This window comes from Zosterops lateralis (assembly GCF_965231275.1).
Source record: "Zosterops lateralis genome assembly, chromosome: 16".
NCBI classification, from domain to species: domain Eukaryota; kingdom Metazoa; phylum Chordata; class Aves; order Passeriformes; family Zosteropidae; genus Zosterops; species Zosterops lateralis.
The window spans coordinates 14630542-14645441 of record NC_139776.1 but is presented as its reverse complement, the minus strand read 5'-3'; the positions used below and the strand labels follow the sequence as shown (position 1 = coordinate 14645441).

The following is a 14900-nucleotide window of genomic DNA, read 5'->3' as shown; positions in this document are numbered from 1 at the left end:
CCGGCCCCTCTTTTGGTTTTTGGGGGCCCGTCTGTTTCCCGGTGCTGGCCAGGGGCCCTGCCTTGCCCAGTGTAGGGCAAAGGACAGATGAACTGGAAACATGGAGTCTGTGGCATTTTATCATGGAAAAAATAGGACCCTCCTCTTCCTTTTTAGGTTGTTCTGGATGCTGCCAGTAGAAATCTCTATGGTGCTCTTTAGCAAGTTTTATGTTGAAACATTTTCCCTTTTATTGTGATTTATGACATGATTATTATTATTATTATTTTAAATCTATAAGCATTTCCACACCTTCCCTGTGTTCCCCTCGAGTTCATGCTGAATGTGTGCACCCTGTGCCTAGAGTAGTGAGCGCATGGCCAAGCCTGGGAAGAGCTGAGACTGTGAATTTTGTACCCTACTTCATGTATTTTTTTTTTCCCTTTAAAAACCTTTGGAAAGAGGCGTGGTGCGGGCACGGCCATGTGCGTCCTGCAAGTGCAGCGCGGGGCTCCTGGGAAGCAGCACTGGGCAGGCGGAGGATGGAGATGTTGCTCCCTGTCCCCTCCCCTCCCGGTGTGGCTGTGGGGTGCTGGGGACCTCTAGTGACAAACTGGCGTGTGCTGGGAGCGGCCAGGCCTAGGGGGACTGGGGCTCTGAGGCAGCTCCTGGCTGGGCGTTGCTTGCTGTCCGCGGGTGCTGTGCCGGGGCCGGATGTCCTGTGCGATGTGAGTTAATGACTGTGCCCTGTCCTGAGGGGCACTAATCCTGTCGGTAATTAGCCAGATGAGTTGATGACTAGAGGGGGTAAAGCCGCAGGACTGGGAGCTCTGCGGGGCTAGGGGAGAGCACTGGACAGAATTGGGCTGGAAGGGAAAAGCGCTGATTTAGGCGACTGGTGTGTTCCCACCCCTCATTTCTTCAGAGGGAAGGTGCCAGGGGAGAGGGTGCCATGGGAAGACTTCCCAATAGCATCACCTTGAGAGGTGCCCTGTGCAGTGCTGGGGTGGCAGTGGGGCAGGTGGGTGCCCATCGTGTGGCTCTCACCCCACCTCCATTTCTTTGTCCAGCCTTCGTTTGCCCTTTGTCTCTTTTCCAGGGAAAGTCCTCATTTTTGGGACTTCCTCTTTCACCTTGTCACCCCCCTGCAGCTCTGTCCCTTGCCCTGGGGGAGGGACGGGCTGTTTGGCATCCTGCTCTCGTCTTGCCCCAGACAAACGGAAGTGGTTTCTTTCCCCCAGAGCCAGGCCTGTGCCAGGGGCTGGTGCTGCTGTCCTGGGATGGACCAGACAGTTGGGAGGGCCGGAGGTATTGGAATTAAATTTATGGAGAAATAACAAACTACTGTAAATATTTTTTTTTCTATTGTCAAATAAAACTTTTTTTAGTTTTGGTTGTTATTTTTAAATACGAGCTGTGTGTCAGAGTGAACTGTGTCATTTGTGGGTGCCTCACTTGATTCTCCACCACCTGGAGAAACCCCTGGGCCACCCTGGAATAGCACCCGGGTGTCCCCCACTGTCCATGAGCTGCTGGGGCTTTGTGTGGGGCCTGAGGGTGGTGGCCGTGGCCTCCTCTTGGTCTGTGCCCAGCTCCGGCAGGTGGGGCCGGAGGGATGGGGCACATTCCTAGGGCGAGTGGGGAGCTGGAGCCAGGGCAGGGTCTGCCAGCCCTGCTCGGGGGTCTGCACTGTGACAGGGGGTCTGCACAGCTCTGCTGCCCCTCCAGCAGCCCCAGGCAGCACCTCAGTGCTCCTGAGCTGCATAGAGGGGCCCATGCCTCTGGCAGGTCCAGCAGAGCCTCGGGGACCTGCTGCCACCAGCAGAGACCAGCAGGTCCCAGGGACTCAGGACACGGTGCCAAGGAACAGCATGGGGGCATGGGGGAGGCGCTGCTCTGACCTCCCCCCACACCCACCTCCATCGCCTCCCAGGGCATCAGCTGGGGCTGGTGGTGCTGGGAGGGGTCCTCAGTGGGACCCCCAGCCCTGTCCCAGCCCTGCAGCTCCCCAGGCCCCAGGATCTGACCCAGGCACACAGAACAGCCTCATTAATGTAACACTCTGGTGTTTCCCAGTGTGGTTTGGGTTGGAAAGACCTTAAAAGACCATTTAGCCACAGCCCTCTGCCATGGGCAGGGACACCTTCCACTATCCCAGGTTGCTCCAAGCCCCATCCAGCCTGGCCTTCGACTCTTCCAGGGATGGAGCAGCCACAGCTTCTCTGGGCACCCTGTGCCAGGGCCTCCTCACCCTCTCAGGGAGGAATTTCTTCCCAATATCCCTTGTATCCTTGATCTCTGTTAATGTGAAGCCGTTTCCATCCATTGCCCCAAGCCCCTCTGCAGCTCTCCTGGAGCCCATTAGGCCCAGGAAGGGGCTCAGAGGTGTCCCTGGAGCGTTCCCTTCTCCAGGTTGAACAGTCCCAGCCTTTCACACTTCTCATGCCACTGCCAACCCTGCCCCCACAGTCCCCACAAGTGGGGGAGGCTCCCTGGCAGCTGCTCGGGCCGCGCCCAAAACAGCGCAGGGAGCAGGGAGCGCTGCGCGTTCCGAGGTTCCCCGAACCCCGCGCTCGTGGCCGGGGGCAGCGCACCCACCCCAGCCGGGATGGTGCCGGGAGCGATGACCCGAGACGGCCCCGGGGACAGGCGCTGCCCTGCTCACTGCGGGGACCGGGCCATACCCGGGCAGGGCGAGCCGAGCCGGCGCCGCGGGGTATTCTCGAGGATTCCCGGGGAACGGGCACTGCGCGGCCGGGGCTGAGCCCGGGGAAGCCGTGGAAAGGGCCCGGAGCGGCTCCTGGCGCTGGGAGAGCGCGGGGCTGCAGCGCCCGGCCAAGACGGGGACAGGGACACGGACAGGGGACACGGGACGTGAGATAAGGGACACGGAAGCGGGCACGGTGCCCTCCGACCCCGCCTGCCGGAGCTGGGCACAGACCAAGAGGAGGCCACGGCCACCACCCCCAGGCCCCGCCCTCCTCGCATCCCACCGCCATTCGCCGCAGCGGCACGTACTGTGCTGTGATTGGTTGATAGGGCCCGGAAGCACTTTGACACACGGCCTCAGCCCCTATACTGGGGGCGGCCATTTTGTTTCACCCGCCATCTTATAGCGGGCGCAGCCATTTTGTTAAACGTCACACCGCCCTGTGATTGGCAGGCAGCCATCTCGTGACACAAGCACCCCCACGTGATGTCAGGCAGCCCCGTGATTGGCTACCCCGTCCTTTGGGCTCAGAATAAACAGGTGGATACAAGGAGCGGGTATGAAATTATTTATAAAAGGGGTGTTAAATATCTTCAACAAATACTTCTCAGATTTATAAAATGCGCGTATAAATATGTATAACACGTTTTTGTACATGTGTTACACGTATTTATAGGTATATACATATAGAAGTATGTAACTCTACTTCTGTATTTGTATATGTATTTTTAGGTATGTAGGCGAATTGAAAATGTTGTATTAATTATAAGATGCAAAACCATATTAAAATTAATTAGTTTTTACTGCTTTATAAATTCATTTATATATTAGAATATAGGCACATATAAAAATACAAACCCACATTTTATAAGAACATAAATATTATGAGCAAGCCCAGCCCAGGGCAGCAAGGAGTGTTTGACCACTCCATGAGCAGCAGCTTAAAAGAGTAAATTATAAAATAAATAAACTAACCCCCACATTTTCTTGGTGTTTCCCTTTCTCAGCCAGGGACCCCTAAAGCTGCATCTTTACAATCTGCCCCGATACCCAACAGCGCAACCCAACAATGTCTCTACCCAGACCAAATCTTTAAGGTTTGGGAAAGGCCTGCAATACGAGTCCCAGCTGCTGCCAAACTCCAACATGTCCACACACTCCCAGGTGTCACCTCCTGGGCTGGGGACTCTCCCCCTGCCCTGGGCAGCCCTGACCACATTTTCCATGAAGGACTTTTCTGCAGTGTCCAATGTAACCCTCCCTTGGAGCAACCTGAGGCTGTTTGCCCTTTGCCTCTGGGAGCAGAGCCTGACCCCTACTTCCAGCCCAATTTGAATCCCAGCACAGCCAAGCTTTGCGAATTCTATGGCTGGGGGCAGGGACCTCTGAGGGCAACTTTCATGGACAGCCCCAGACAGCACACAATGGGCAGCAGACATCATTCAGGATTTCACTTTTATTTATTTTTTGCCTTCTGGATCACCAACACTCTCACCAAAACCACTGGGATTCCATCTCCACCTCCATGATGGTAGCACACAATCTCCCAACTTGTTCAAATGTGGAGAGAAAAAAAAAAAAAAATCCCCAGCGAGATCCCTCAGGATGGGACAAAAACCTTCAGCGTGAGAGGGTGGCAAAGAATCACGGGGTGGCAGCTCTGGCTCCAAGAAGCCAGACCAGAAAGGAGACCTACAAAGGGGAAAAAAAATGGGCTAAAAAATATTTAGGAATCCTTCCTCTACCCAGAGAGCAGGGAGATAAGGAAAAAATAGTTATCTGCTTACACACAGGGTATATATTTTTACACACACTTGGACACACATCTAGATATAGTACATGTAAAAATATATGCTATACATCTGCCCAACCCCACGGCGTGGGCCAGATCCGTGTGTAGGAATTACTATACAGGTACTACTAAGTGTATATGTGCATATGTACACCCCCTCCTCCAGGACACACAGACCCCACAGCCTCTGCTGCAGCAGCTCCTCTCTCCATGAGCCAGCCAAGGAAAATGGTGTCAGAATAGGAAGAGGAGGGAAATCAATGTGATGTGGCTCATGCTCTGTGCTCCTTCAGCTCCGCTCCTATGTCCAAAGCGGGGTCTGGCTCTCGGCATCCCCTGTGCCAGATTTATTGCACATTTTGCTTCTGGGCTGCATTTCAACCCCACATTCCACAGCCTCGACGTCCTCCCCCTCCAACAAACTGAGGATATGGCCCCCTGTGCCTGTCCTCCCCCACCCCAACATCACAAAGCCCAGGAGGCTGCTGGCTGGACAGGGCAGCAGGAAGGACACACCACAGGTGTTCTCTGTGGGGACAGGGGGGTCCAGACACGGGAACTGAAACCATGCAAAGGGTAGGAGAATGGGAGCAGGAGGAGGGAAAAATAAAGGATGAGAAGGGCAGAACAGATCTGAGGAGGAGGAAGAGCACAGCATGGCAAGTGCTCAAGGCTTCATGTTTTCTTGTCCTCTTCTTGTAAACAAGCTAGTAATTCTCATGAGATAGAACAAGTAAAAAGACCGAAGTTCCAAGTCGAGGGGCTGGAGTTCCCAGGAGTCTGTCCAGTCCATTCAGCAACACCACAGCTGGGGACAAAACGAGGGGTATTTTTTCTTTTTTAAATTTTTTTTTTGTTTGTTTGTATTTTTTTTTTTTTTGTTAAAATCTTCATTACTTAAAGCTGAGAGAGAAAAAAGCCAACTCAGGAGCCCTTTTCAAGGATGGCTCATTGTCTCTAGACTGAATAAATCACACCAGTTTCGAGAGAACCTTTTTTTTTTCCCATTTAATGACTTATAAAAGCCGCGGGCTGGCCGTGGCCGGGCTCAGAGGCGGGTCTGGGCCTCGGGGACGTAGATCTCGATGCTGTCAGCGCTCTCAGTGGCCGAGTTCTGCCGCACAGATGCTGCGCGCTTGGCCGCCATCAGCCGCTTCCGCGCCTCCTGCCGCTGCTTGTCCGAGTCGGAGCCTTTGTCCCGGCTCAGCTGCGATTTGGACTTGGCTGGCTTCTTTGGCACTGGAGGGGGTGGTTTCTTCTCTTCCTTTAGGGAGACAGTAAGGAAAAACCCAGACCTGATATAAATGTGTGCAGCTGGGCGCCAGCTCCGCCCCAGCAGGGCCTTGCTGGAGGGACTGGATCGTGTCAGGGAGAGCAGCTCCAAAACAGACACCCCTCAAAATCAGCTGCCCCAGTTTCTACAAGGAGCCATTTTGCATTTCATGGAATCGCAGAATGGTCTGGGTTGGAAGATCATCCAGTTCCACACCTGGCCATGGCAGGGACACCTTCCACTAGACCCTGTCCAACCTGGCCTTGGACATTTCCTGGGATGGGAGTCCATGAGCCAGAGGCTGATGATCCACAACCAGGATCATCAAGTTCAACCCCTGCATGGACATCTGCAGGACACTCTGTCCCTGAAAGTGTTGTCCAAATGCTCCTGGAGCTCTGCTAGCCTTGCCCATTCCCTGGGGAGCCTGGGCAGTGTCCCAGCACCCTCTGAGGGAAGAAACTTTTCCTGTTATCCAGCCTAACCCTCCCCTCCATGCGGTTTCCATGGTACAGGGCTCCTCTGGAGTGGCCTGGAATTCAGAGACTGTTTCGTTCAGCTGTAGCTCACAGCACAGGCAGCATGAAGACACAACTTGATATGGAACTGCAAAATTTTAATAAGCCACCCTGCCCTGAGGCACAGTCCTCCCATCCCTCATTGCAGAGCCAGGACACCACCTCTCCTGCATTTTCCAAAGGTTCAAATTGTTTTTTTACATTACTTGGACACCATGGATAGTTAAATCCATCCACTAGTGCTAGGAACACTTGAGGCCCCTGCACCACTGCTCACTCCAGGCTCTCTCCATCCAACATCTTCTCCCCCTTGTACAAAACTTTTCCCACTATTAGTCAAGAGGAATGGCCTTGGTGCCCTGCAAGGCTGTGAGATGACAAGTGCAGGATGGCAAAAGCCCTTGAGAGCATCTGTTTGCAGACAAAACCAGACCTCAGGTACCCCAAATATGTGCAAAGTGCTCTGGTCACTCCCTAGTGCCCCTCACCTTTCTCTCCGGTGTCTCTGCCAATTGCCAGCTATTAGCTTTGAGGTGGTACAGCTCATCAAACTTCATGCTGATGTCTTCAATGGACAGCTGGAGGAGATCCCAAAATCCAGCCAAGTCCTGGGCTGTGGGTCTGGGATTGGCGTTAGGATTCTAGAAGGGAAAGCATTAAAAACACCATTTCAGAAAGAACACACCCAGCAGAGCAGTGTGCACAGCACCTTCACCCCTTTTATGTCTGCTTGCGACCAAACCCAGTGAGAACTCACAGGAGACACCAGCTCTAAGCATGGACACACAAAGCCATCATTTACAGCCCAAATAGTTTCTGCCAAGCTCAGGAAGCAGGTCCTGACTGCACACCTCCTTACAGCAGAGTAATCCTGAACCAGACACCCAGTGCTGGCACTAACCCCACAGCAGGAACCTCCAAAAGCAGGTGCCCAGCGTGGCAATCAGAGCAACAACACTGGTTTCTTACACAGAGACCCTGATTTCAGGGAGGGAATAAATGGAAATGGATACCCAGCTCTGATGCCTGGATGCGCAGCACTCCAAGGAGCCAAACTAAGCTTTCATGCACAAAACTATTTTGCTACATTTCCACCCAAAACAACCTGAAAGCACCAGTACTTCTCAGGCTGGGTTGAAAAATTTTAAGTAGCTTAAGTTTCTTCCAAGAACAGGATTTTCCCAGTTCCCAGACAGCTGAACCACCACCACAGACCCTGGAAAGCATGGGATCAGATCCAAGCAGCTCACGCAAAGCTCTGCTGGTGCTGCTGCTCAGGTGGGTCAGCACTTTACCCCCTCCTGCTCCTCAAGTCTCTCCTAGATTATTCTACATCTAAAGGGGAATTCACCTCTGAGAAAGTTTGCAAAATCTGCATTACCATAAAGCTTGAGGGGAAAACTAAACCACAGATTCCATCAATTGCCATTAGTCCAGGTCAGCTCCGAGCAAGGGCAAACCCCCGCATTCTCCTTCAGAGACCAATTCCCAGTGACCTGGAGACAGTGTCACCAGCCACATGCAAAGGGAGCATGTGTGGTCAAGAGCAGACTTTTCAAACAGTCCCCCCCCGTCTGGCCCAGCCTCAGGGGTTTGCCTCATAAAGTCCTTCAGAAGCAGGAGGCACCTCTGTGCTAACCCAGCCCTCCCCGGCCTGGCACTGCATGCTGTGGCTGTGCTGGTTTTGTTTTCACAGGGACAGCAGCCTGTTAACACCTGACCAAGTCCTTGTACTGCTGCTGAAAGAGAGGCATCCTCTCAAAAACCAGGGAAAAAAAAAAGATACAGACTCACCAAGTTTTGTTCACAGAGGCCATGGAATTGCTGGAACTTCTGTGACATTAGTAACTGTGCACTGCCCACTGCACTCAGGACTTTTCCTAAGACTGAAGGGGACAAAAAAAAACCAAAAAAAACCCACAAAAAAACAAACAAACAAACAAACAAACAAACAAACAAACAAACAAACAAAAAGACCAGAGTTGAACAGAATATTTATTAATTGTAGCAACAAGTTCCAGCATTTCTGGAGCAAAGGAACACTCGAGTCATCAGAAAAGGAATTTCAGAGATCCTCAAGGCATCAACTGCTCTCAGGAACAAGATGTTTTGAAACTACATTTGTCTGCCATTGCTCCTTCTGGCAGGCCAAACACAGACCTGGCTGAGGACATTACAACATCCAAGCTGGCAGAGAGCTCCTTAAACTGCCCTCAGCCCCTCAGAGGACCCACCAGCACCACCTCAACGAGGTCTGCTGGCATCTGCTTAGAGATCCCAGCCTGCTCTCCCAGCCCTGAACAAGGGAAAGGTGACACAGGGACCACTCTCCAGCCTCTGTATCAGCAGGGATTAACAGACAGGCCAAGGCTTTTAACACCCAGGACTTTATGCTGCTCTTAATGGGTTTTCCAAGCAGCCTCTGGGCATGGTGTTCCTCTGCTCATTAAAGGAAATACAGTCTACGTTTTTCCCTTCCAGAGGCAAGTTCAGAGCCCCACATGCTTGCAGCTGCCATCAACAACGGGGACCACCTGAGTCCTGCTCCTGCTCTGCTGCTGCCCTTGAGCCTGCTTGGGAGATCTTGGCTGAACAAGCACACCCTGGGCTCTCCCACCCACCAAGGCTGTGGTTACACAATCAAGCAGCCTGCTCCTGGCAGTCGCAGAACAATGCCATGCAGGTCTTGCTGTCTTTCCTTGCTACAGGTCAAGCCAGGCCAGCCCTGAGGCAGGGAGATCCCTGGCACAGCCTGTCTCCCTGGCAGCCAGGGCAGCACCTCAGGGAATCGGATTAGGGATTAGCTCCTGGAGTCCCGGCAGGGACAGTGAGCTAAAACTGAGCGTCACCTTTGTTTCATCTTTCTCAGGTTTTAGAAACATCAAAACCAGGCTCCACACAAAGATCTTGCCCTCTTGCAGCCTCATCACCCACTCCTGTCACTCTGTATTCACCAGAGGCATGAATCCCACTGCAAAAAGCTCAGGTTTTGCCAAGGCATTTGAAAATAGAGGAACAAGCCCAGCTGGGACTGAACCCCATAAAATGACTTGGCTTCATGTTCCCTGTTCCATGCTTCTGGTGTACCCAACACAAATTCAGTGAGGCTTTCCCATGTGAAGAAACCTTCTCTTTGCTGTAAAGACAAGTTCTTCAACTGAACTGAGCAAACAAGCTCCAAAGTTGTGTTCTTCTGCCTCACTTCCAGCTAAGCTTTCCCCTGCCTGTTTCAGAGTAATAGGTGAGGCAGGGAGAGATCCCACAGCCTCCCTGAAAGCTTTTTCTATTTAACCATTTTTAAGATTAAATCCATTTAAGCTTTTAGCAGTTTTGAGTGGTCAGAAGCTGCACCATCCCCTGTATGTCTTTTATGTTGCATCACAGCATTACTTCTTACTCTATTTGCTACAGGAAGCTAAATTACCCTTTCCAAGGAAAAAGCATTCCTTATCCCATCCTCATCTCCATGCTCTGGCTCTGTCGGCTGTCAGTAATTTCACAGAACCCCAGAATGGTCTGCAAAGGAAGGGACCTTAAAGCTCATCTCATTCCATGGGCAGAGATCACTTTTCCCTAGGCCAGGCTGCTCCAAGCCCTGTCCAACTTGGCCTTGGACACTTCCAGGGATGGGGCAGCCACAATTTAACTGACCCGATTACTCAGCTCCAGCTCCTTCTTTAGGGAGGAGCTGCGGGGCTGCTGCCCACACCCACCTTCCTCAGAGAGAGTGTTCTCTTTGGTCTCCTGGTCCATCTGGCGGCACCAGCCCTCCAGGCGCTCGGTCTCTGCCTGCAGCAGCTTCAGGAACCAGAAGCCGTCCCGCCGGCAGGGCCCCGGCTGTGCCGGCTCTGACGGCGACGTAGAGGAGCTCTCAAGCCAGGGGTCAGGAGGAGGGAGAGAAGAAGGCTCCAGGGCCGGGTCGTTGTTTTCTCCATAGGAGAGGTTTCTCTTAATCTGTGAGGGCTTGGCTGGTTGCCTGGTGGAGGCATCAACACCAACAGAGTTGTTGTGCTGGGGGCACTCAGCGAGGCTTCTCTCAGATGATTTACAGATGGAGTTATTTGGTTCCTGCGTGTCAGAGTCTGTGTCCTGTTTGGAGGACATGCTGCGAGAGTGGCTGTTTCTGCAGGGATCAAAAGCCATGGTTCAATAGCACAGCTTGGCCTGGCTGGAACTCCCACACCAACACCAAAATCCATGGCCACAGCAGAGCCTCTCCCTGCCCCTCCTCACACACAGACACACCACACACTCAGACAGACAGAATTATAAGGTTGCCTGCTTACTGCAATCGGCTGTTCATATGAGAGGGCTGATGCATGTCTCTAATTACAGCTTGGAATTTTTAGATGTTTTATTTAATTTCAAGCTCCCATTGATTTGGCTGTTAGAGAACAAGTGCTTTTTGCAGCGGGTGTGCACTGTGGAGGAAGAGCTCTCTATGGGCCCCATTCAACACCACTCAATGGCACAAAGCAGGAAAGAAGGTCCAAGCACAAGTGGGGGAGGCACAATTTAAAATAAAAGGAAACTGCACAAGTTGTGTCTCACTTACCGCCACTCGTCCTCTACCTGTACCCCGATGGACTGGAATTTGGTGGCTGGTGGAGGAGGCTCCTCTTTTGCCACTGGCTGAAGGCAGTCAACCTTATTGAACAAAAAAAAAAAAAAAAATACAGACAAAAACAGACACAGGAACTTGCGGCTGGAATCCACATTAGTAGACCAGGAGTGTGCACACACTGAGCATGTTGACACCACATGGGAGGGCTGGCTAAGGACAAGCACGAAGCTACTGCTCAGCTCTGCTCCCATCTCAGGACCAGGGCTGTGTCCTGCCAGGCTGCTGCCACCACCAGTGCCAGGAGCCCTGGGCTCTGCATGGCTGGGGCTGTGTCCCTGTGGCATCCCACACAGTCAGGGACCATGGCATTCAAGGGAGGACAGCAAGGTGATTGAGACTGACAACAAAGCCTCTCTCCCAGGGATTGACACCCTCCATGGCTCTGGATAAGAGGGTTAGAAGGTTTTAGGAAAGAAATCCAGGCAACCATCTCAGAAAACGAAAAGCAGGGGAAGGCAGTCAGCCTCTCCAGTGTATCTCTTCCCCCCTCGCTGCCCTTACAGGTGTTCTGTCCAACCAGCCTTGCAAAGAGTTCTTCACTGTCACCTGTACTGAGCTGGCCTTGCTGTAAAGCTGATGGAGAACTTGTTCAGCATACAGAGAGCAACTCAAAGCTCAGATCCTGTACTTGGAGCTGCCCAAGTTCCCCTCTGCTGGTAACCAGCACTTGGGACAGAACCAGAGTTCACAGCCACCTGTAACTGAGAAACCTGTCCCAGAGGAGGGCACAGCCGCAGAGGATGCATTTTGCTGACTAAAGCATGGATTTACACTGCTCACTGGCTTCTCATTTCACTGTGTTAGCAACAGCTGATTTTCATTGATTCCCACAGTTAAATGCTTCCAGCAAGGGAAGCACCAATCTGCTGGGAACACTGGGCAGCAAGGAATTTCTCTCTCCTGCCTGCAGCCCTAAGACCATTTGGCACTGCAGCAGCCCTTCCCAAATGGACATCAAGCAGAAGGGCCCACCTCTTAGGGGAAAATTGTCCATGGAACCATGATGGACAAGGAGCAGACTGATAGAAGCAATACAGAGTACAGGGCACATTCAGACTAGCAGCAAAAGGCCTCTTCAGAGGGACTCACCCAGTTAACATGGCCCCTCTGTTCCAGAAAACATTTTAAATTTCTACTAAAAGAGCTTAGTCCTTTCTGGGCTGTTAAGGGAAAGTGCTGCTATCTCTCACCCTGGGACACACAGGCAGTTATTCTGACAAGGCAGTGAGTGTCTCTTGCTATTCTAAGTGATCTCAGATGCACACCTGGTCACAGAAAAGGCACGTACTAAAAGGATGGGGCAAGGACATTCCTTGGGACAAAGGAGAACAAACTATTCCATACTTGTATTCCTATAGACGATAGCTTTCTTTTGGGGATATTCTCCACTTTAGGCTCTTCATTAGTCAGAGTCCCTTTGTCACTTTTCAAAGTTGCATTTTTCTGAGGTAACTCTGGAGTGTCTCTGGCCGGAGTCACGACACTGCCTCTGGTCACGCTGGGTGTCCTGGTGCTGTCCAAGCTGTCTGAGGAATTGCTGAGCCCTGACTGGCTGGTGACCTCACTCTTGTGGTCCTGGTTGTCCAGGTAGGTGTCCTGCGCCGACTCAGTGCTGCTCTGCACAGTGACAGAGATGAACGGCTTGGACGTGGTCCGAGGTGGGACGGGAGGTGGAGTCTTTTTATATGCCACTAGGCATGATGAACCTGCAGGGATGGAGGGGGGAGAATGGAGAACCCAGGAGACAGGTTGGAGGGAAAGAGATACGGTGGAAGAGAGAGAAAAAGCAGGTCAGTCACGACATCCAAGAGGAGCCTCCGAGCAGCAGCTGGAGGCAGAGGTGCAGAACCAGCCCACATGCAGCAGCTCACGCTGGGGACCCACACCAAAGCATAGGGGAAGCGAAGGCAGAGCCAGAGCTAGCTTGCAAAAGAAGTCAAAAGGAATACCATGATGCGTGGAAATCTGGAAATGGAGAGGAGGGATAGAAAAGCCTCCCAAGAATGCTACAGGGTTTGGCAGCTGTAAACTGCCACAGTGGGGAAATATTCTTTGGCTAAACCCTATGTTTTAGTGCCCTAGTATAGCCAAGTGTCTCAGATCTTTGTCCCATCAGTTGACAAGTTTCAATGTCTGGATCAGGGTGATGGTTTTTCCTATAAAAATGGAAAGAAGCCATAAAATTTAGATGTTGATGGCAGGAACACACATTTGAAGCCCAACAAGCCCAGCTACTCCATGCCAGAGAACAACACTGTCTGGATGCAACAGCCCAAGACTGGTGAGGCTGCTGCTCCATGGTCCCAGATCCAAGTGGCAGCAAGGCTGGAGATGTGTGCCCAGCAGACACAGAACACACATATCCCACTAGGAGGGACAGACACATGGCTGGCCACACAAATCAGGACAGCAGCCACAGCCCTAGGCTGCTCCTGCCTCTGGCTGGACAGGATGGAAGTCTACCAGTGAAAATATATGTAAAATACAAGTAAAATCCATGTGGATGCTGTAGCAGCCATGTTTAGGCCCTCAGTCTGCCCTGGATATATAAGCCCCTGAGGCCACAGTCCCACTCCAGCTGCTGTGCAGACAGGACAGGCTGCGCTGGGCAGGGCATGGACGAACACACTGACCAGCCACCTTCCTACACACAACTGACTGACCCCCTTTATCCCCCTACCCCTGTACTCTCAGTCCTCCCCCCAAGTCACCAGACTCCCTTTCTTATCCTACCTCTGGTTCCTCTTATTAAGTCCTGTGCAATCCCAAACTACTTTTCCCCTGCACCCCACAACACATCCCAGCCCTTGCCAGCAGCTTCCTTAGTCCCAGAGATCCCAGTTACTCCCCATGTCACACCTGCCTTACCATTTCCAGTGGAGCCAGAGCCAGTTCCGAGCACCCCTGGGAGCCACATTCCCTGCGGGGCAATCACAAAGCTGCCCTATGAGCCTTATTGACAGTGTGTGGACATGCCTGCATTTACACGTCCCACTATTTACCATATTAAGAGCTAAAGCTCCGCTTCAAAGGAGGGACTAAGAGGGAGGAATTACAAAGGAGAAGATCTGTGTTTCCAGCAGCATTTCTGTGCCCAGAGATGCTGAGCAGCACCATAATGGTGGTAGAGGAGAAGTGAGAGGTTGTGGCTCTCAGCTCTGCAGGGCTGCCAACTCAGCTGCCCAGGATGGATCAGGAGTTCAGAAAGCACCAAATGCATCCCAGATCCCTCAGGGCACTACATCAAGTCCAGCACAACTTGAGCAGTGTCCTGACAGCAGGAGAGCAGGACCCATCCCACTACCCATCACTCTCTGCCTCACATGGGTGAGGGGTGACCACAGTCCCCCTGCAAGAGCTGCCTGATGTGGAGCATCATCTCCAACAGCAATTCCACAGCCCAGTCTCATGGCCTGACTCACACAGCCCATCCTAATGGGGCAGTATAGGAGCAGCCTGACCAGAGCCATGGCAGAGGCATCCCTGGATCAGCTGTACCTGCACCCCAAAGCAACAGGTTACTCCTGTTACTGCACCAGGGCTACAGTGGCCACTGGCCAGGGCAAGCTAGAGCCACCTCAACTGGCAGAGGTGACAACGTGTCACATGTCTCTTCAGTTAAATCCCTCCACATGGCCCCTGTTTTCCCCAGGGACAGTGCCCAGGGTGCCCTGCTACCCACAGCCCCTATGACACCGTCCTGCTTGGAGCTGGACTGGCCACAGCCCTTGGTGGCTTGGCTGGCATGGTCACCATGAACTCAGCCCGGCTCTCAGCTGCTGTGGATGCTACCAGAGCTGGGACTGGGAAAGGAAATTGATGGGTATCTGACATCAAACAGCCAGGCCAGGCAGAACAAGGGGAGGACACAGCAGCACAGAGTTCCTGGGGCAGATCAGTGGTGTCCAGGGTCAGTAAGCCAGACCCAAAGTTATCATCCACTTACCAACAGACAGCACGAACACTGTCTGTGCTGTTCTTTTAAAGGGGGAAACTGCTGAATC

The 14900-nt window shown here is 52.4% G+C and overlaps 1 protein-coding gene across 3 annotated transcripts in view; it reads right to left on the bottom strand.

Annotated features, from left to right (window-relative positions):
- Nucleotides 1–4130: 4130 nt before the first annotated feature.
- Nucleotides 4131–14900, bottom strand: part of DLGAP4 (DLG associated protein 4) — a 62637-nt gene continuing 51867 nt past the window's right edge. For all 3 annotated transcript variants that reach the window (XM_083873495.1, XM_083873497.1, XM_083873496.1), the window contains 6 exons: nucleotides 12241–12602; nucleotides 10828–10919; nucleotides 9986–10395; nucleotides 8067–8158; nucleotides 6761–6913; nucleotides 4131–5745 (listed from right to left, as the gene is read on the bottom strand). In XM_083873495.1, the coding sequence (XP_083729621.1) occupies nucleotides 5530–5745; nucleotides 6761–6913; nucleotides 8067–8158; nucleotides 9986–10395; nucleotides 10828–10919; nucleotides 12241–12602 (1325 nt within the window). In that variant the 3' untranslated portion in view covers nucleotides 4131–5529. The remainder of the gene's footprint in view (nucleotides 5746–6760; nucleotides 6914–8066; nucleotides 8159–9985; nucleotides 10396–10827; nucleotides 10920–12240; nucleotides 12603–14900) is intronic.